Source organism: Blennius ocellaris (assembly GCF_963422515.1).
Source record: "Blennius ocellaris genome assembly, chromosome: 12".
Classification (NCBI taxonomy): Eukaryota; Metazoa; Chordata; class Actinopteri; order Blenniiformes; family Blenniidae; genus Blennius; species Blennius ocellaris.
The window spans coordinates 27,126,423-27,148,633 of NC_137661.1; the positions used below are offsets into that span (position 1 = coordinate 27,126,423).

General features: G+C 41.4%; 1 protein-coding gene across 1 annotated transcript in view; it reads right to left on the reverse strand.

The window, feature by feature from the left end:
- ect2 (epithelial cell transforming 2) overlaps window positions 1-22,211 on the reverse strand; it is a gene marked incomplete at its 3' end in the record, with an annotated part of 58,956 nt that overhangs the window by 29,307 nt on the left and 7,438 nt on the right. Inside the window, 18 exon segments of the mRNA XM_080506333.1 lie at window positions 787-925; window positions 2,291-2,394; window positions 2,397-2,409; window positions 3,625-3,703; window positions 4,528-4,609; window positions 5,350-5,446; window positions 6,176-6,286; window positions 6,435-6,503; window positions 7,214-7,333; window positions 8,530-8,654; window positions 12,877-13,105; window positions 13,796-13,858; window positions 13,997-14,112; window positions 14,198-14,328; window positions 15,233-15,306; window positions 16,705-16,812; window positions 16,909-16,998; window positions 20,807-20,989. Of these exon segments, the coding sequence (XP_080362459.1) occupies window positions 787-925; window positions 2,291-2,394; window positions 2,397-2,409; window positions 3,625-3,703; window positions 4,528-4,609; window positions 5,350-5,446; window positions 6,176-6,286; window positions 6,435-6,503; window positions 7,214-7,333; window positions 8,530-8,654; window positions 12,877-13,105; window positions 13,796-13,858; window positions 13,997-14,112; window positions 14,198-14,328; window positions 15,233-15,306; window positions 16,705-16,812; window positions 16,909-16,998; window positions 20,807-20,989 (1,933 nt within the window).

A 22,211-nucleotide genomic window follows, 5' to 3' on the forward strand; every position in this document is an offset into this window, starting at 1 on the left:
TTAAATATTTGGTCGTTTTAATCAGAACTGAAGTCGATTAACAGATTTATGCAAAAAAAAATGTTTAAAGAAATATTTATCCAATATACTTTGACATATCCAAGACTGTAATCCAACATGATCACATTTTATATTGAAAATTTGTCATTTTGTGTGTATTTTTTCCCATATCGGTGCCTTTATCTTCTAAATGGGCATTTAAAAGGTTCATTTTTATTATTTATATATATATATTTTTGATGAGGACTGAAGTTGATTAACAGATTTATGCAAACATTTTTTTTAAAGAAATATTTATCCAATATATTTTTACAGGAGTCAAAGTTAGTGGATGAAAACGGCCTCTCGCGCCGCCAAGGGAGTAAATTGGCCGACAGTGTATTAATGACAGTGACATTTTTTCTTTTTAAATTGTATGTAAAATTAAGCTTCCTCAGCAAAAAAAATCCTTCCATTTGAGCCAAAACGGTGAAAGTTACGGTGAAATCAAGAGGAAACAGTGACTCCTAGTGGACGTTTTTGCCGCCAAACGCCACACAAGAGTTAAATCACATCAGCTGTTCCTCTTCTTGTCCTCCTCCCCGGAGCATGAAGAGATATTTACCGTCCCGCAGAACGTTTTAACTTGGGCCCACATGTTCCCATTCGACCCCCCCGGGGTGCGCTATTAGGAACTATACGGTAGGAGGTTTTTTTTAATTCCCACAAACTGTTTTTTTGGTTGTTTTTTTTTCAAAAGCGTCGATTTCAGCGGCTCCGAGCGCCGCCGTCCTGTCAGCGGTTTACCTTCGGTGTCCTGCAGGTCCAGAACTCGCCGGATCTGCGACAGCGGCATGAGCGAGATGTGCTTCAGCGGCGCCGGCGGCCTGGCCTGTCCCCCCGGCGTCTTGAACGTGTTGATCACCTTGTGGCGCTTCCTGGCGATCTGCGGAAACGTGAGCCACACAGGAGTGAGACGGCGGCCTTGTTTTGTCTTTTTTAAGGGGAACGAGGGAGAAAAGAGAAGAGTGACGCTATAAATGAAGCCTGACTGGTAAAAACAGTCCACGATAACCTATAAAGTCCTCGTGAAATGAAACTTCGACCTCCAAAGCACTCTGGCTGTCGCTTCTAGGATCCTTTTCATGCTAGCTGGCCGAAGGGTGAAATGTTAAAACACGGCAATCTGCGAGAAAATAGCCGATAAACGGCGCTTATTTCCTCTGCTGGGCGGAGCTTCTGACAATAATAGAGTGACATCACGAGTTGTGCACACGCCAAGTTGTGTTTACATTATGGAGGATCAGAGTTTTGACACGAAGAGGCTGATTGAACCAGATTTCATCATCATGGTCATTTCAAACCCAGTGATTGATGAAGAAGACACAGAAGGTGGTTCTGCCATCGGTGACCCCGTCTGGAACATGTTTGAGGAAGCAGAAGACGCTTCGTCCTCCATTCGTCCTCGTCTCCTCGCCTCAGCAGCCGCCACTTTTCACCTTTGAGGCTTTGAGGCTCCTGACTTTTGTCAGAACGACCGGCTTCCTGGATCCAACACGTCCAAGAGCTTTTCTGACTGTGGAATCACCGAAGATGAGTCCAGTGTTACTAGATCGTCTACTCGCCGCCCGAGCTAGCAGATCCTGCTAGCCGCCCGAGCTAGCAGATCCTGCTAGCCGCCCGAGCTAGCAGATCCTGCTAGCCGCCCGAGCTAGCAGCTCCTGCCGCCCGTGCTCCTTTTCTCCTCTCTCGGCCTCTTCAGGCTCAATCGTTCGTCAAGGCTCATAAAACATGACTATAACTTCAAAACTTCGATATTTAAGAGGAAACAAGCCAATATAAACACAACAGATCGAGATCTGCACAACTCGTGACATAACACATAGGCTCCGCCCACAAAGGAGAAGGATTCCCCAGATTTCGTCGGCTGGAGATTCAAAATCCAAATAACTTTGTTATGCGACAACAGTGGTGGGGCGGAGTCGGAGGAACCTTATCAGTAGTACCCCAACTATCGTTTTTTGCAAAGTAGTGTTTTACATTTCACTGGGACTTTAAATTCCCCCATTTAACGCGTGTGCTTCTCGTCAGAACCTCTGAAACTTCAGCCACGTGAAGGAACCGGCTGAGAGCAAAGAAGCTCGTGGAGAGTTTTCACAATCAAGGAGGGGAAAAAGAAAAAAAAAAAAAGAAAAAAGTTTGAAGGTAGGCAGAGCGTCGAGGGAGCACCGACAGTTTGAGGCCAGGCTTGTAAGTAACCTTTGAGAGCGGAGCGCCGTACCGGAGGTGTCAGTGTTCCTGCACGACTCACCTCCAGGCAGTCGTTGAAGAGGAAGAGCGTGACGTGTTCTCCACGGTCACATGGCTGGTGTCCCAGGGCCACGGTCTTCACTCGGTGAACCAGGCTGCGATGGACGACAGCAGGTTGGCCTGCACACACACACACACACACACCACACACACACACACACACACACACACACACACACACACACACACACACACACACACACACACACACACACACACACACACACACACACACACACACACACACACACACACACACACACACACACACACACACACACACACACACACACACACACACATTAGAGGCGATACGATTCCACGCGGCATGAATATACACGAACACCGATATCATCATCATCATCATCAACTTTATTTATAAAGCGCTTTTAAGCAGCCGCAGCTGAAACAAAGTGCTGTACATTGTAAATAAATAAAAAAATATAAGTCGCAAAATAAAAACATTAAAACAATAAAAACAATAAGATGTTAAAACAATAAACAAAAACATAAGAGGTTAAAACAACAAAAAAAAAACGAAGGCACTAAAACCAGACAGAGTCTCACGCTGAGGTAAAAGCCAAAGAATATAAATGTGTTTTAAGACGAGTTTTAAAAACTCGTCTTAAAACAAGATATGTTTGAATTGATCCCGTATTGCTCCTAATAGACTCACAGTGAGCCTTGGGATTCACGTGAGCTCAAGTTAAAACATTTCGTAAAATGCATTAATTAGTATCCCGTCTGGCCATCCCTGCTGAGAGGTTTTCTTTTTCTACATACTTGAAATTTACTGGGTTTTTTATTTTATTTTACATGAACAGCAGAACACAACAGACACATTTTTCACTGTATCTCCAGGAAATGGACTCTGATGGAACTGGTAATGAGGGTTTGTTGTACTTTATTACTGTAATAATATAGGTAATGTGTGTGTGTGTGGATGAGGGAGCACAGGGGGCGAATAAATCTATAATTTTTAGACCATTTCGCAAAATACGATTCCTTTTGCAGGTGTGCGCTCCGCGCCATCGAAAACCTGGGGGTGCTCTTCTATTGGGAAGTATACGGTAGTTTCATATAAAGGCTATATAGATTAATCCAATAATAGTTTGGCACGTCTCGTCACAGTGCCAAGAGTTTCAAACCCATCTGATCAATTCTGACGTCCCAATATATTGAAAAGGATTTGCACAATTTTCCACTGCAAATAAAAAAGCAATATATATGCGAGAGTTTATAGAAACGACAAGACAACATTTTTTTTTAAAGTGCATTTCGCCTCCACACAGAGAAATAACTAGAAAGGACAAAAAGTGAAGCTCCCAGACTTACCGGGCAGCCGTCCACTTCATAAACCACGTCAAATATTTGCTTCTGGCCTTCAGTCTTCCTCTTGTCTTCATTGATGTAGCTGGTGGGGGGAGGAGAGAGAGGGGGGGGGGGGGGGGGCGGGGGGAGTGGGGGGCAAAATACAAATAAGTGTTCAGCGGAACACCTTCATTTTCATAATCCAGCTGTTGCTGCAGTCATTCGTGGGAAGTTTTCCCATCTGTCCATCAGTCGTCTTGTTAAAAACACACAAAGACAATCTGATCCTCAACAGTTATTTTTCAGCTTATTTGAGTCGTGGTAATAACCGTTTGCAATTCTGACGTCATTTCAACGACATCTGCTGGCTTTTTTTTTTTTATAAACTCCCTGCTTGGTTGTGAAATCAGCACAGAAATGCACTTTATTTTTTAAATTTTTTTTAAACTTTGAATTGAGGTACAATGGAGTCGGAAAAAGAAGCAGTCATTTAAAGTCAATAATATTCTTGCTGTCGTCACAAATGAGTTGAAACACAAAATGCAGACTAAAGAGGTTCGTGGTGATTAAATACATTTTTTTTTTAAGTGTTTTTAAGGAAATGCCATCTGCATAGTCATATATTATTATTTCAATCACAAAACAAATGCAACAAATGCAAATTGAACACATTTACATTTATTCCCAATATCTTTTTTTTTGCTTTCAAGCCATTACAACTCATTTTATTTAATAGCTGTGCTAATAATGAATTGGTTATGACATTGCTTTGGTCCGCAGTGATTAGGGAGGAAAATATACCAGATGAGCTTCATTGTAATTTATTAAATCATAATCCTGAACAGAATTTTTATTTAAAAAATTTTTAATGACAATTTTATCACAAAAAAGTGATTTTCCCAATATAAAGTGTGGAAGCGGACTCACGTCATGACTTCCTTCAACGACTCGATGGCTTTCTCCAACGTTATCTTGTCGGGGTTGTCGTCCGACGTGTGTTTCTTTATGTCTGAAACGCAGGAAGAAGAGATGAGAGGAGGACAGACGGAGGACAGACGGAGGACAGACGGAGGACGACGTTACTTTGTGAGACAAGAGTGGATATGGAGGGACGTATGGAGAGTTATTTGACTCTTAACTGGTTGAAAAGGAAGGAGAGGGAGAGAGAGAGAGTGATAGAGTGATAGAGAGTGACTGATAGAGAGAGTGATAGAGAGATATAGATAGAGATATAGATATATATATAGAGAGAGAGGGATCGAGAGAGAATGATATATAGAGAGAGATAGAGATAGACAGAGAGAGTGATAGAGAGAGATAGAGGGATCGAGAGAGAATGATAGAGAGAGAGAGTGATAGAGAGAGTGATAGAGATAGAGAGTGATAGAGAGAGTGATAGAGATAGAGAGATAGCGGGATCGAGAGAGAATGATATATAGAGAGAGAGTGATAGAGAACGATAGAGAGAGAGTGATAGAGAGAGAGTGATAGCGAGAGTGAATTTTGCGCTTCCCCGCTCATTTCCCACGGGCATGAAGTCCAAGCACTTTCAAAAAGTTGCGTTTTCTGCAGTTTCCATGGAGACGGAGTTAAAACTTCTTTTTTTTTTTTGAAAAAAGTTGTGTTTTCAATGGTTCGGGGCACCACCGTGAGAGAGAGAGAGCGAGAGCGAGCGTGAGTGTGTGTGTGTGTGTGTGTGTGTTGTGTGTGTGAGCGTGAGAGTGTGTGTGTGTGTGTGTGTGTTGTCACCATTCAGCAGGAGCCCCACACTCGGCAGTCTCTGCACCGGTCGGATGAGCAGCTCTGCCAGAGTCTGCCGGCCGCACTCCGGCTTGGCCTGGTTGATCTGCGAGTGACGATAAAAAAAACACTTCCTGTACTGAGACACGAGCTCCTCCAGCACTTCCTGTCCATCTACCTGGCAGATCGTAGACTTACACATCACTTCCTGTTTCATGGAAAACCATCACATTTTCGGGGTCCTATTTTTTATTTAACTTGGATTTAAAAGAAAAACGGGAATTTAAATCAAATGCATGTTAAAATTAAGAAGAGTCATTAAAGTCTGAACGTGGATTAACGGATATTTCGATTGGAAAGTGGGAACGCGTTATTGTCAGACGTCAAAATAAAATAAAGCCTTTAATATTTGACTTTGATGCTGGGATTTGACCAAAAATTAAGGATTTTTTGGAAAAACCTGCAAAAAGAAATAAGGAAAAACTGGGAATCGACTTAAACCTGAACCTTAAGATCTGACTGACAAATACTGCAGATATATTATTATTATAATATTATATATTATGAAATATTTTGCACTGTTCTGTTATTTTATTGTATTCTATTTTCTTGTGTATATACTTATTTATTTATGCATGTCGGCACCGGGGTAGACGGCAAAGAAAGAATTTCATTACACTGCGAAACTTGCTTTTACTGTTGAAATGACAAATAAAACACCTTGAACCTTGAAACTCATCGACACATCCCGCAGTACGTAGTAGAGCACGCCCTTATTGTGGAAGGAAAACCGGCCAGACGAGGATGTGGAAGTGTTCCACTATGAAGTTCTTACCTTGAGGAACGCGTGGAACCGCGGCTTCTGTTTCTCACACTGCGCGATCGTCTCGGTGCTCATTTCAAAGAAGTTGACGAACGGCCGGTACGCCTTCACCAGCTCCTTCGACTGCCGACGACAACGAGACCAAGACACCACAGCAGATCGTCATGACGACTCTGTCTCTTGGCTATTACCCCTCCCCCGACGGTTAGCATCGGCAGCTACGCCTGCCCATGCTAACTTCCAATTACAGCGGCGAATAGGCCGAACTCACGTATTTGAGAAAGATGTCTCCGACGCTCCTGCCCTCCGACCAGTCGGCCAGGAGATCCTCCAGGTCGCCCTGACGACCAAACCACAGATTAACGCCGGCTCTTCAGCGCTAGGCTCCGCCCACAACAACGTTTACAAGTCTTCAGTCGACGGAACGACAAGAACGTCGTCTTTCCTCCAGGGTGTCACGACCCGCAGCCCCATTTTCTCCTGGACGTGGTACTTTTATTTTGACGGTCACCGTGGTAACCGTCCGCGACGTCCCACTGTTTGTTCACACCGTCCCGCTTTGATGCACATGTGTGTGGCTTCACTGAGAAACTATAGAGCTACACTCGGTAGAGCGCAGACCTTCGCCAACGCCACATTTGTTAGCGGAACCAAGTTGGACGCCGACTCAGTCGCCACTGTGCGAGGGGCGTCTCCATGGCAACAGACGCCGATCTCCTGCTCTGCGTGGGACAGCTTCAAATTTACTCGGAAACTGTTCACCGTTAGCGCCCCCAAAAGGTTAATCCTCTTCATAGACGAGCTAGTTTTTGAGGAAAGTTACACGTTGACGAAAAACGCAACCTTCTTGTAGGCGAATATAAATAACCTGCGACGTTGTTTTCAGCGAATCCGTCGGTGTCGTGACGAAAAGACAAATTTCAAAACATTTGCAAATAAAACAAAATTGCAAATAAAACGAAGCGTCTTCACGTGTAAACCAGGTCAAAATATCGAGATGATCACACAGACGGCGGGGGAGGGGGAGGGGGGGGGGGGGGGGGATCTCACCTTGACCTTCAGGTGAACTTCATAAATGTCCGGGATGCTGCCAAATATGGTCTTGATCTCCTCCTGGGCCAGAATGGGTCCTCCCACCTGCCCCTCCTTCTCCAGCGGCAGCTTGAAGATCTTCAAACCACCAACAAGGCGACACGTGAGGAAAAACGGTCAGAAAGCCACAGGAGGTTTTTTTTTTTTTGGGGGGGGGGGGGGGGGGGACGAGTCCTGGAGGTTTATCGTGGTAGAATCTGGTTCCCTGAAGAAAACAGGTTGGGACCCTCTGCTCTGTGACACACTGGTGAACTTGGGGATTGACGGAACAATGAAGGTTCACTGCAGCTCTTCACTGTGGGCTTGAGGTTCTCATGTTATTATTATTTTTTTATTTTTTTACTTGGATTTAAAAGAAAAACAGGAATTTGAATCAAATACGTGTTAAAAATTAAGAAGAGTCATTAAAGTCTGAACGTGGATTAACTGATATTTCGATTGGAAAGTGAGAACGCGTTATTGTCAGACGTCAAAATAAAATAAAGCCTTTAATATTTGACTTTGATTCTGGGATTGACTAAAAATTGAGGATTTTTTGGAAAAACGTGCAAAAAGAAATAAGAAAAAACTGGGAATCGACTTAAACCTGAACTTTAAGATCTGACTGACAAATACTGCAGATATATTATTATTATTATAATATTATCTAATATAATATATTATATTATTATTAAATATTTTGCACTGCTCTGTTATTTTATTTTATATTTTATTAAATTTTATTCTATTTTCTTGTGTATATACTTATTTATGTATGCATGTCGGCACCGGGGTAGACGGCAAAGTAAGAATTTCATTACACTGTGAAACCTGCTTTTACTGTTGAAATGACAAATAAAACACCTTGAAACTCATCGACGCATCTTAACGACTTATAGTTAAAAAAACAACAACGAAACAAACAAACAAGTACCAAAAATGAACAAAAACCGTGGCCCCAAAACGTGATTGAGACCGAGCCGTGGTCTTTCTACTGTCACATATTAAGCAAAAATAAAGAAGATTAAAACATTTTTTTTTTTAAAAAGCAACATTTTCAATGTTCAATGTTGTGCAGAAAAACCACTTGTGCTGACTTTAAAAAGGATGTGGGGCCGACAGTGAAACGAGCGCGGCAACATGAAGATAAAGGAAGTCCGGGAAAGACGAAGAAAGAGTTTGTGAGAGTGGGGGTCGTTCTCTCCCTCGCGGCTCAGCGGGGGGTGTTGGAGGGGGGTGTGGGGGTGGGGTGGGAGGGGTGGGGAAGGGTGGGAGGTGCTACCGGCTGAACCCACCTGCAGGATGGTGCTCAGGATGTCCACGTAGTTGCTCTCGGTCTGGTAGAGCTCCTTGGAGACCTGCCACCTGGCCGACTGCTTGGAAACGGCCGGAGTGGAGCTCTTGGACGGCTTGGCGCCCTCTGCAGGAACCAGACGGCGGCGGGGGGGGGGGGGGGGGGGGGGGGGGGGACGGACAGCTTTTAGAATATTTACCGACGGTTGAGTCTTAAAGAGAAAACCTTGGGTGGGGCGTCGACACGACACCGGTGTTCAGAGCCTTTTGCATCCGGGACTCTTTTATACCGCCTGAGGTGACGGGTCGATGCTGCTGCTGCTGCAGTTCTATCGTCCGTACGGGTACCGTATTCTCCGTACTATAAGAGCACCTAAATACCTCAAATTTTCTCAAAAAGCTGCCAGTGCACCTTATAACCCGGTGCGCCTTTTATATAGAAGAATTGCTCTACTCCAGACTGCTATTTGACAGCTGAACAACCAGAAGCTTTTATTTTGACAACTCTAACTTCGCAACCGGATCTTCAGAGCGGACGACACTCCACACAACACCTTCATCACTCATGGTTGCACACCAACATTCTAACAAACCAAAATAAACTACATGAAATAATTCCTCCCTAAACTGGGGAACAAAAACACATAAACACAATCAACACAACACCAAGCCCAACAACAACCCACAATAACCTCCAACAACACAAAACATGAATTTGTCGCAGCAAGGCATGATGGGACAAATTCATCCTGAGCTCCTCAGTGCAGCCGATAGAAACTCCCATAATTCCTTGCAGCTGTTTGTGGTGTTTTAAATGCAATTATTGGGGGTTCTATTTGGTTTGTGGTGTCGGTAATAATTGTGTTGTGTTGTGTTTTTGTTGCTTAGTTCATGTAGTTTAGTTTATTACCGGTAGTTGTAAGTTGTCAACCAGCAGTGAAGAAGGTTTTGTGTGTAGTGTCCTCCTGGCATAGGCTGCAGGTAGGACTATCAAAATAAAGCGCGTGCAGCTCTCTGGGTGTTAGAATCAGTGGAAAATGTAACCTAATGGCTTTGAGCTATAAAGGTTGCTGACCACTGGTCTATTGCATGCGCCTTATAATCCGGTGCGCCTTATAGTGCGGAAAATACGGTAGTTTAAGAGTCGAGACTCTCCCCTGATCCGATTCCTCTTCAGTCCACTAGAATGTCGCTTCTCTTCATTTCCACCACGTCTACAGTGTCGTTCTCCGTCTGTGTGGTTTCATTACAAAAACAAGCAGCAGCGCCCTCCTGTGTCTTGACACACTAATTATGTCGTCAAAACTGTATTTAAAAAATAAAAACGCCCTCATGTCAACGCAACAAAGGTTTTACGGTTCCACTGGTGTCCATCATCAGCGTAATGTTGACACCGAAGCGAGTCGCCGCCATATAAGAGAATCACTCTGGCCTCCAGGGGGCAGCAGACGCGCGCCTCGTTTCGACGCTGGTCGTCTGCAGGAGTGTTTAACGACGTCCCGCTTGTAGCCTAAACGCGTTACGCCGCTGTTCTCGGGCTCTTTTGTGGCGACTCTTTAAGAGGTAATAAGCCCTAAAAGTGAGCGACTCAGAAAGAAGAATGAGGGCGGAGGAGGGGGAATCGATCTGCCGCCGTAAATTATCCGGGAGGATTTTCTTCTTCCCGCGGTTCAGGCCTCTGCATCACTCCGACGTTCTCCCTTTGAAATCTTCACTCACGCGTCTAATAGAGGCCACTTCTAGGAGGATTTAGCGATTTACCGTTGATTTCAATTGGAATTTTAAAAAAGGAGCCGTCGCCCAGGAGTTGCATTATTATTCCTTGTTAAAACTTGTATGTTGTTGTCGGACGTCAGTTGAAACCGTTTGAAAGAGGCTGAGTTTTTTTTTGGCCCCGTTTTTAAAACAGAATCACAAGGAGGCGCCGCCTCATCAGTGGGATAAGGGGTAGGCGGAGGGCTAAGGGGTAGGCGGAGGGCTAAGGGGTAGGCGGAGGGCTAAGGGGTAGGCGGAGGGCTAAGGGGTAGGCGGAGGGCTAAGGGGTAGGCGGAGGGCTAAGGGGTAGGCGGAGGGCTAAGGGGTAGGCGGAGGGCTAAGGGGTAGGCGGAGGGCTAAGGGGTAGGCGGAGGGCTAAGGGGTAGGGGGAGGGCTAAGGGGTAGGGGGAGGGCTAAGGGGTAGGGGGAGGGCTAAGGGGTAGGCGGAGGGCTAAGGGGTAGGCGGAGGGCTAAGGGGTAGGCGGAGGGCTAAGGGGTAGGCGGAGGGCTAAGGGGTAGGGGGAGGGCTAAGGGGTAGGGGGAGGGCTAAGGGGTAGGGGGAGGGCTAAGGGGTAGGCGGAGGGCTAAGGGGTAGGCGGAGGGCTAAGGGGTAGGCGGAGGGCTAAGGGGTAGGCGGAGGGCTAAGGGGTAGGCGGAGGGCTAAGGGGTAGGCGGAGGGCTAAGGGGTAGGCGGAGGGCTAAGGGGTAGGGGGAGGGCTAAGGGGTAGGGGGAGGGCTAAGGGGTAGGCGGAGGGCTAAGGGGTAGGCGGAGGGCTAAGGGGTAGGGGGACGGCTAAGGGGTAGGGGGAGGGCTAAGGGGTAGGCGGAGGGGTATAAAAGAGAATTGGGATTGGGCCGAAATGTCTCTGGTGATTAAGTTGCCGTCTATTCCATCACCCTCATCAGTATTAAGTATTACATAACGACGGCTGTCCTCTCCTGCGTACCTGCGACGTTGATGATGGATGGCGTCACTTAACGCTCGCCGGTATCGACGCGTGTTTAAAAACGATCAATGTGTCGGACATTGAAGACAAAGGAGACATTTTGTCCCAAGTAGCATGTAGCTGGTCAGACGGGACGGAGTGTCTCCGCCATGTACCGACGGCCTCCTGACGCCAACGCTAACCTGCAGGAGCTCCTTGCTGATAGTCTTCCTTGCTGCCCGAGCAGCTTCTTTTCCTCATCCCTGCCCTGCCAGTCCTACTCCTCCTGTCCCTGGTTCTCCTCCTTCTCGTCTTTTTCCTGGCCTCAGCACTTCTCTCTATCCCGTTTCCTGGTTCAAAGAGGGCGGACACAATTCAAGACCATCATAATCTCTAATGTAGGAGAGTGCATTTGTCATACGTCTTAAACTTTCACCATTCGCTTTGTAAAGACCTTATTATGTTGAAATTACACTTTTTTAAATGTACATTTTGATTAGGGATGCACCGATGATCGACCCGGCCAGAATTACGTGACGTCATCCTTCAGCAACGTTACCCGTCTGCTGTCGCTCCGTTGTGTAACTGCTCTGTGGATCCGGGAGGATTTGACTCGACGCACGCTACATGCTACATGCTAAAGTGTTTACAGCTTCATTTTAAACCAGATATTTGGAAATATCAGTGTCAAGAAAAGTATACAGGAAGTGCTTAAGAGTGACTTGAATCGTATCTGCATCTTTGATGAAATCAGAACATTTTGAAAAGTAACTAAAGGTTAGTGCTGGTATCGGTACACGGTATCGGCAAGGAGTTCGCGGTTAATGCTCATACAGGTAACACGGTATCGGTATGTAACTAAAAGTTAGTGCTGTATCGGTACATGGCATCGTAAGTAGCTCAAGGTACGTGCTGGTATCGGTACCCATTAGTAAGAAGTTCAAGGTTAGTGCTGTATCAGTACTCGTTATCAGTAAGTAACTCAAGGTTAGTGCTGGTATCGGTATTCGTTATCAGTAAGTAGCTAAAGGCTAGTGCTGGTATCGGTACTCATTATCATTAAGTAGCTGAAGGTTAGTGCTGGTATCGGTACTCGTCATCAGTAAGTAGCTGAAGGTTAGTGCTGGTATCGGTACTAGTCATCAGTAAGTAGCTGAAGGTTAGTGCTGGTATCGGTACTCGTTATCATTAAGTAGCTAAAGGTTAGTGCTGGTATCGTAACTCGTCATCAGTAAGTAGCTGAAGGTTAGTGCTGGTATCGGTACTTGTTATTAGTAAGTAGCTCAAGGTTAGCACTGGTATCGGTACTCGTTATTAGTAAGTAGCTCAAGGGTAGTGCTGGTATCGGTATTTGTTATCAGTAAGTAGCTCAAGGTACATGCTGGTATCGGTACTCGTTATTAGTAAGTAGCTTAAGGCTAGGACTGGTATCGGTACTCGTTATCAGCAAGTAGCTAAAGGTTAGTACTCGTATCGATACCCGGTATCGGCCAGTATCTGAAGGTTAGTGCTCGTCCTTTACAACAGTACTATCTATGCAACCCTAATTGTAATGAAAAGGTTTTGAAAGCCACTTATACGTTTACAACTGTGATTTATTGGGACAAAGAACTTCGCACACAAACACTTCAACCCCCCAAAGACCAACGTCTGGATCTGAAGCCGTACCTGCCAGAGACGCCTTGCAGGTGTCGGGCGTGTTGGAGATGTCCAGCAGGGAGCCGAGGGACATGAAGCGCTCGGTGGACGGACGCTTGCAGGGCCGGGCGAAGGGGGAGATGTCCATCTCCTGGGTGAACTGGGCGAGCGCGTCCTTCAGGTGGCGACGCTTGCGGTTACTGTTGGGCGTGGTGAGGGACAGCAGGGACACCGCCTTCTTCATGCCCGGGCTCTCGCTCTGCGAATCAACCAGGAAACAAACAAACAAACAAACAAACAAACAAACACATGAGCAACGAGAAATCAAAAACAAGTTGGACAAATTGTGTCAAAATTGACTAAAATTAGTCAATTTTTCAAAAACCTAGAAACCTGTTGGTTTTAAGTGACATTTTCAGGGGAAAAACTAAAATTCTGTAATGTTGGTCCACTTGGTGTGTCCTCTAGAATTCTAGAACGTTCTCCCAGTGTTAATAGTGCTTCTATTTTCGTTCTTAATATTGTGATTTGGAGGGAATGCAGAGCGACACACCATCATTATTTCACTTCTACAAGTTAAATAATACTGTGCCACCATTGAGAAGATTTGTAGTAAAAAAAAAAAAAGTCATAATAACAATCTGAGCGAAACATTTTACCTCCTTTGGTCATTTTATATCATTTTCGTGGCCCAAAAGAAAGACAAATAAAACAACAGGAATAGTGTATCGTTCACTTATGTGTGTGTCGTTTCATTACAACAACAAATAGCACCCACTAGTGGCCAAACATGAACACTACATCAGGCTGGATTATTACATCAAACATGTTCCGGACCAACAACTGCAGCCCCCAAAACAATTATTCTGCTACTTTAGAATAAACGGAGGGACTCAATGTGAACGTCCCTTTGAAAAGCATGACATGCTACGTGTTAGCATTGCGTCACCTTCTCGAACAGGTACATGGACTCTCCGGCCCGGGCGTCCATCTGAATGCTTCCCCAGAACCACTGAAGAGACGAAAGAAAAACAACAACAACAACAACAACAACCGTTAGCTCGGATTAGAGAAGACGACGTCTAACGGAGACGTGGAGGTTTCAGCTCCCGACGAGGACGACGGGACCGCAGCGCCGCCGGACGCTCACCTCCTCTTTGACCACGAACACTTTGTTTGGCGGGGTGAACGGCAGCTCCTTCACCGAGTTCTCCTCCACCACCACGTGGGTACACTTCCCGTCTTCGGCCGAGACGTACGTCCCACCTTTTGGACAGAGACGAGACGACGTCATCGTCTGCCAGAGACAACCGAGGTGTGTGCAGAGGGTTGGGGGGGGGGAACGACTCACCGTGTTTCAGCGTTCGTTCCTCCATGTTGGCCTTTTCCTCCTCGGAGAAGCCGAGGAAGTTGAGGACGCAGTCCTGGAAGGGAGGCACTTTGAACTCCGTGCGAAACTCTTCGTCGTCTGCGTGCAAATGCCTGTGAAGCGAGAAGGAGAAGAGTCGTCGGGACGATTCACGCGACGGCGTTTTAAAAAGTGAAAACTCGCACGGCGGTTTAGGGGCCCGCTTCACCTGACGACAACATCCAAGGTGGAACTTTTCAAAAAAAAAAAAAAAACTAGAACGACTGAGCCGCCATGTCGCTGGGCGAAAAACGATATTTTCTGGAAATACTCCACGTAAATGCTACTGCTCATGTGCAAAGTATATAGCAGTTCTGCACATGCTCAGTAGCAATGTTTCCTCCAGGATGTCTTGATTCACAGTCTATGTCCTTTCTGGGACGTGGGACTTTTATTTTGACAGATTTTCGGCGGTCTGTCCATTAGAACGCCCGTGTTTAGAGCCGATTGTTGCCGTGGAAACGGGCCTCAGTCCCATGATGAGTACGAAGAGTAAATGGTTTCCTGAGAAAAGAGCCGAAGCTCCGTGCAGAAAGTTTCTAGATGATTAAATATGAAGGAACAGACGATGGTAAACGTTCGCCACCAGTTCATGAAGCATCTAAAGCACAAACGGCGATTACGAAAAACAACAACAACAAAAAAAGTCTCATGATTAATATCAAGCGGTTCATCCTGGTGTTTTCTTTGGTGTTAGAATTTCCTCGGGGCAAATCTGTGACCAATGATTTATCCCAGTGTGAGATTTATCCGCTTTTGATAAATGACGGTGAAACAATTTGGCGTGAAGAGAAAACTGAGGCCCCGTTTCCACGACGACGTCGTCAAGCGAGAAACTTTCACGGCAACTTTTTGGCGTTTTGCTGGAATCCAACCAAATAAATGTGGACTGGAGGGGAAAACCTACGGCAGACAATGTGACAGGCGGAGCTTTTCACTACAAATCAAATCAATCTTTATTTATCCATCTTTACTTACACGTCGTCTCGCCTCTCCCAGGCCTTGTGGATCCACGTCGGGGTGAGGATGGGAGTCCCCATGCACACGGCCAGCTGGGGAACCAACATGAGCACAATAGATTCAGGCCAAGATGAGCTTTTTTTCCCCTCAAAATTAAATCCCGCCCACACACACACGTCACTGTGAGGCTTCAGGGCCTGCAGTTCACCCGCCAGGCCTCTAGGGGCGCTGTGACTCACCAAACACACCAGAAACCCAGAAGACGACCGAGCACAGAGATTTAGAAGTCGACTATAGAGTTTGTAGATCGTTGTGGTTATTGAATGACATCACGGATCGCCATGGGGCGTGATGACATCATCGGGGGTTTTTTTTTCTTTTTTTTTTTTTCCAAAAAGACAATCGTCCTTGCCGTCCACACCGGGGTTTTAGAATTTCCCTCCTCAAGGACCAGTGTTAAAAAAAAAAAAAAAAAAACAGTTTTTGGCCCCGAACAAAGAGGTGCTGGTAAAACCATGAAAACCTTTAAATTTAACGTCTTTTTAAGATGATATGATCCTTGATTCGTCTCATAAATGGAGACATTGACAGTCTCACAGCAGCAAAAAGGACGGCAGAAGAAAAAATTGAAATTACAGTGGAAAAACTGAAAAATGTGATTAATGAAAGAAAGTAGCATGAAAAAAAAAAAAGAAATTACAGTGGAAACACTAAAAATTAGATTAATAAAAGAAAGTAGCATGAAAAAAAAATTGAAATTAGTGGAAAAACTAAAAATTTGATTAATGAAAGAAAGCAGCATGAAAAAAATAAAAATAAAAATTACAGTGGAAACACTAAAAATTAGATTAATAAAAGAAAGTAGCATGAAAAAAAATTGAAATTACAGTGGAAACACTAAAAATTAGATTAATAAAAGAAAGTAGCATGAAAAAAAAAAACTAAATTAGTGGAAAGACTAAAAATTAGATTAATGAAAGAAAGTAGCATGAAAAAAAAAAAGAAATTACAGTGGAAACACTAAAAATTAGATTAATAAAAGAAAGTAGCATGAAAAAAAATTGAAATTAGTGGAAAAACTAAAAATGTGATTAATAAAAGAAAGTAGCATGAAAAAATAAATAGAAAGAGCCAGTAGTTTAAAGATGCAGTATGGACAGTATGGACTCTACCATGCACGTAGTGCATACAAGGATTGGAGAAGTTCTCCATCATCCATTTCTTGGAAAACGTCTATATTTTATCAAAAAGTGTCAACATACAGCCTCTTTTATTTAAACACTCTGGTGGAAAATGCAGTGAAATGTCCAGTTTGGCCTCATGCTTGACAGCCGTCCTGCTCCAGACACACACACACACAGACACACAGACACACAGACACACACACACACACACACACACACACACACACACACACACACACACACACACACACACACACACACACACACACACACACACACACACACACGGAAGACGTGAGTACACACCCTGTACTTCTCTCCGTGGGTGGAGTGGGCGATGAGGTGAGTGACCTTGGAGGTGAAGTCTTTGCGGATGGCTCCGCCCATGTGATGGACAAGATTCACCAAGTGCTTCTACAAAAAAAACAGCAAAGAAAAAAAAAAAACACAGAGAAATGTACCGAGCTCTTTTTAAAAACATAAGTTTGTGAGGTGAAGTCAGGATCTCACAATTTCCTCCTTGTTCCTGAAGCCGGTGAAACACAGCGACAGGTTGAGCATGGTGGTGGAGTACAGAGGCCGGAAGGAGAACTGGAGGGGCTGCGAGCAAAGAAGGGAGAGGAAGAGACGTGACTCACAGCGACGGTGTGTTGCAGAGTAATCCTGTATAAATACTCTTCACCACTAGAGGGCAGCACAGAACTTTGCCGGTGAAATGTAAAGTGACAGACGTCAGTGTGGTTCATCTCCACCTCCTGCTACCATCTTGTATCAAAGTACTGTGTCAGTGACAGTGATGGAGAAGTTTTTGAAAAGGAAGAATGTGAACCAGGATCTCAGCTCTTCATCCATCAGGTCCAGGTTTCACACTGAGGGAGTCACTATTAAAAAAAGTCCTTGCTTTCTGGATTTACTTGATTCCTGTTGATAAAACTTTGATGAGAAAGACTTTATATTGTTAATAGAGGCTACAGATTTAAAAGTTTAACATTTTTGGGTGGTGGAGGTGGTGGTGGTGGAGGTGGGCCTCCAGATTTTTTCCAAACAAAAAGGTGTTCCTTGGCTCAAAAAAGTTTGTTTTTTCCCCACCTTTTTGAAATCCCCCCTTCGGAAACGCCGCTACTGCACATCGTCATCGGGATTTCCCATGTGAACGGACATCGTTTTCAAAACTTTTCTCAAACGAAAACGCGATTCACTCGGTTAAACGGGGCTGGAACTTACAAGTTAACTAAAATGTTACACTAAAATGTTTCCGGTTGTCATTTTCCAGAACAAACTTGATTCTGCAGACCTCAGAGGTTCAACCGACTGAAGTCATGTGACTCGTGTCACTAACTAAAAATTAGATTAATAAAAGAAAGTAGCACAAAAAAAAATAGAAATGAGTGGAAAAACTAAAAATTTGATTAATAAAAGACAGTAGCATGAAAAAAAAGAGAAATTAGTGGAAAAACTAAAAATTTGATTAATAAAAGAAAGTAGCATGACAAAAATAGAAATTAGTGGAAAAACTAAACATTTGAATAATAAAAGAAGTGAGTGGAAATACTAAAAATTTGAATAATAAAAGAGAGTAGCATGAAAAAAAAAAAAGAAATTAGTGGAAAAGCTAAAAATTAGATTGATGAAAGTAGCATGAAAAAAAAAGAAGAAATTAGTGGAAAAACAAAAAATTAGAATAATAAAAGAAAGTAGCATGAAAAAAAAAATTGAAATTAGTGGAAAAACTAAAAATTTGATTAATAAAAGAAAGTAGCATGAAAAAAATAGAAATTAGTGGAAAAACTAAAAATTTGAATAATAAAAGAAAGTAGCATGAAAAAAATAGAAATTAGTGGAAAAACTAAAAATTTTAATAATAAAAGAAAGTAGCATGAAAAAAATAGAAATTAGTGGAAAAACTAAAAATTTTAATAATAAAAGAAAGTAGCATGAAAAAAATAGAAATTAGTGGAAATATTAAAAATTTGAATAATAAAAGAAAGTAGCATGAAAAAAATAGAAATTAGTGGAAAAACTAAAAATTTGAATAATAAAAGAAAGTAGCATGAAAAAAATAGAAACTAGTGGAAAAACTAAAAATTTGAATAATAAAAGAAAGTAGCATGAAAAAATAGAAATTAGTGGAAAAACTAAAAATTAGATTAATAAAAGAAAGTAGCATGAAAAAAATAGAAACTAGTGGAAAAACTAAAAATTTGAATAATAAAAGAAAGTAGCATGAAAAAAATAGAAATTAGTGGAAAAACTAAAAATTTGAATAATAAAAGAAAGTAGCATGAAAAAAATAGAAACTAGTGGAAAAACTAAAAATTTGAATAATAAAAGAAAGTAGCATGAAAAAAATAGAAACTAGTGGAAAAACTAAAAATTTGAATAATAAAAGAAAGTAGCATGAAAAAATAGAAATTAGTGGAAAAACTAAAAATTAGATTAATAAAAGAAAGTAGCATGACAAAAAATAGAAATTAGTGGAAAAACTAAAAATTTGAATAATAAAAGAAAGTAGCATGAAAAAAATAGAAACTAGTGGAAAAACTAAAAATTTGAATAATAAAAGAAAGTAGCATGAAAAAAATAGAAATTAGTGGAAAAACTAAAAATTTGAATAATAAAAGAAAGTAGCATGAAAAAAATAGAAACTAGTGGAAAAACTAAAAATTTGAATAATAAAAGAAAGTAGCATGAAAAAAATAGAAATTAGTGGAAAAACTAAAAATTTGAATAATAAAAGAAAGTAGCATGAAAAAAATAGAAACTAGTGGAAAAACTAAAAATTTGAATAATAAAAGAAAGTAGCATGAAAAAAATAGAAACTAGTGGAAAAACTAAAAATTTGAATAATAAAAGAAAGTAGCATGAAAAAAATAGAAATTAGTGGAAAAACTAAAAATTTGAATAATAAAAGAAAGTAGCATGAAAAAAATAGAAATTAGTGGAAAAACTAAAAATTTGAATAATAAAAGAAAGTAGCATGAAAAAAATAGAAACTAGTGGAAAAACTAAAAATTTGAATAATAAAAGAAAGTAGCATGAAAAAAATAGAAATTAGTGGAAAAACTAAAAATTTGAATAATAAAAGTAGCATGAAAAAAATAGAAATTAGTGGAAAAACTAAAAATTTGAATAATAAAAGAAAGTAGCATGAAAAAAATAGAAACTAGTGGAAAAACTAAAAATTAGATTGATAAAAGAAAGTAGCATGAAAAAAAAATTGAAATTAGTGGAAAAACTAAAAATTTGATTAATAAAAGAAAGTAGCATGAAAAAAAAATAGAAATTAGTGGAAAAACTAAAAATTTTATTAATAAAAAAGTAGCATGACAAAAATAGAAATTAGTGGAAAAACTAAACATTTGAATAATAAAAGAAAGTAGCATGAAAAAAATAGAAATTAGTGGAAAAACTAAAAATTAGATTGATAAAAGAAAGTAGCACGAAAAAAAAAATAGAAATTAGTGGAAAAACTAAAAATTTGAATAATAAAAGAAAGTAGCATGAAAAAAATAGAAACTAGTGGAAAAACTAAAAATTTGAATAATAAAAGAAAGTAGCATGAAAAAAATAGAAATTAGTGGAAAAACTAAAAATTTGAATAATAAAAGAAAGTAGCATGAAAAAAATAGAAACTAGTGGAAAAACTAAAAATTAGATTGATAAAAGAAAGTAGCATGAAAAAAATAGAAATTAGTGGAAAAACTAAAAATTTGAATAATAAAAGAAAGTAGCATGAAAAAAATAGAAACTAGTGGAAAAACTAAAAATTAGATTGATAAAAGAAAGTAGCATGAAAAAAAAAATTGAAATTAGTGGAAAAACTAAAAATTTGATTAATAAAAGAAAGTAGCATGAAAAAAAAATTGAAATTAGTGGAAAAACTAAAAATTGTATTAATAAAAAAGTAGCATGACAAAAATAGAAATTAGTGGAAAAACTAAACATTTGAATAATAAAAGAAAGTAGCATGAAAAAAATAGAAATTAGTGGAAAAACTAAAAATTAGATTGATAAAAGAAAGTAGCACGAAAAAAAAAATAGAAATTAGTGGAAAAACTAAAAATGTGATTAATAAAAGAAAGTAGCATGACAAAAAATAGAAATTAGTGGAAAAACTAAAAATTAGATTAATAAAAGAAAGTAGCATGAAAAAAATGTAAATAAAAATTACAGTGGAAAAACTAAAAATTACATTAATAAAAGAAAGTAGCATGAAAAAAATAGAAAATAGTGGAAAAACTAAAAATTAGATCAATAAAAGAAAGTAGCATGAAAAAAATTGAAATTACAGTGGAAAAACTAAAAACGGCTCCTAATTATGACTAAAATGTTTCTGCAGACCCCAGAGGTTCACCTGACTGTTCTGAAGTCATGTGACTCGCGTCACATGACCCCACCCCAGACTCACTTCCCCCTTGGCGACGCAGTCCAGCACCACGGGGGGTCCCACGATGCGGCTCTCGTGTCTGTAGAGGAGGCTGTAGTCCGGCGAGTCGAAGTCGGGGAGGACGAACACCGTCTCCAGGTGGGAGTTCTCGCCCTCCAGCAGCTGCTTCACGTCGTCCGTCGCTAAAACGGGAGTTTTGATGTCCTGGGGGAGGAAACCGGCGGATCATGAGGGGGAAGAAAAAAACCCCAAAAGAAAACGCAGGAGCAGAGCTGATATGTGATCTGGAAACAACATTAGTGAGTCACTGGAGTCAGTCCACAGTTAGACATGGAGAAAACATGAAGAAATGACATGAAGACAAAGTGAAGATTCATCCACGTGTTTACAAAACAAACGTCGCTCGTTAGTGAAACACCTTTAGAATCCCGACACCGAAAATCACTAAATTCCTACGTCTGCTTGTAAAGACGCACACAAAATAACACCCGTGGGTTGAAGGGTCGTTTTCTTAGACCCCCGTTTACACGACGACTTTTAAAATCGCCTCCCGTTTCCATAGCGACCGAGGAGGAGCGACGCACTTTTCTCCACGTTTCCACAACATTTGTTTTTTTTTATTATTTTCAGCATTTCTTTGTTTTCAGAACATTTCCGTGTGAATGCGAAAGAGTTGTGGAATGAAATTTATTTAATTTTTAAAAATACTTGAAACGTCGTGTAAATGCAAAACGTTTTTGTTTTTTTACAAGTAAAAAGAGGCGGTTTCGAAGGTTTCGGATCACTAATCTGCTTTTACGACAATTTACCGTAATTTCCGGGCGATTGGGTGCACCCAATGTAAAAAGAGGAACGTTCAGATTTACGTGATGCACCTGAACGCATCACCCCTGCATCGTCAACACAGCAGGAGGTTCAAAGTCTGTGAAAAGAGTCGTGGCTTATAGTCCGGACATTACGGTAAATTTCACCCCACCAGAACATTTCCACAACAGTTTTTCTATTATTTTCAGTCGTGTTTTCGAAACTTTTCCGCGTGAATGCGAAAGAGTTGTAGAATGAAAAATGCAATAACTTTGCATAATAATTTTTTTTTTTTAAATACTTGAAACGTCGTGTAAATGCAAAACTTTTTTTTACAAAAAAAAGAGGCGGTTTCAAATCACTAATCTGCTTTTACGACAATTTACCGTAACTTCCGAGCGATTGGGTGCGCCTGGGTATAAGCCACACCCACCAAACGTTAAAGAAAAGGAGGAGCATTCAGAGTTACGTGATGCACCTGAACGCATCACCCCAGTATCATTAGCATGAAGAATCCACACAGCAGAAGGAAAAGAGTCGTGGCTTACAGTCCGGACATTACGGTAAATTTTGTTTTCTGGTCCGTTGCTTTCTCTAAAGTTGATATTAAAGATGTTTTTAG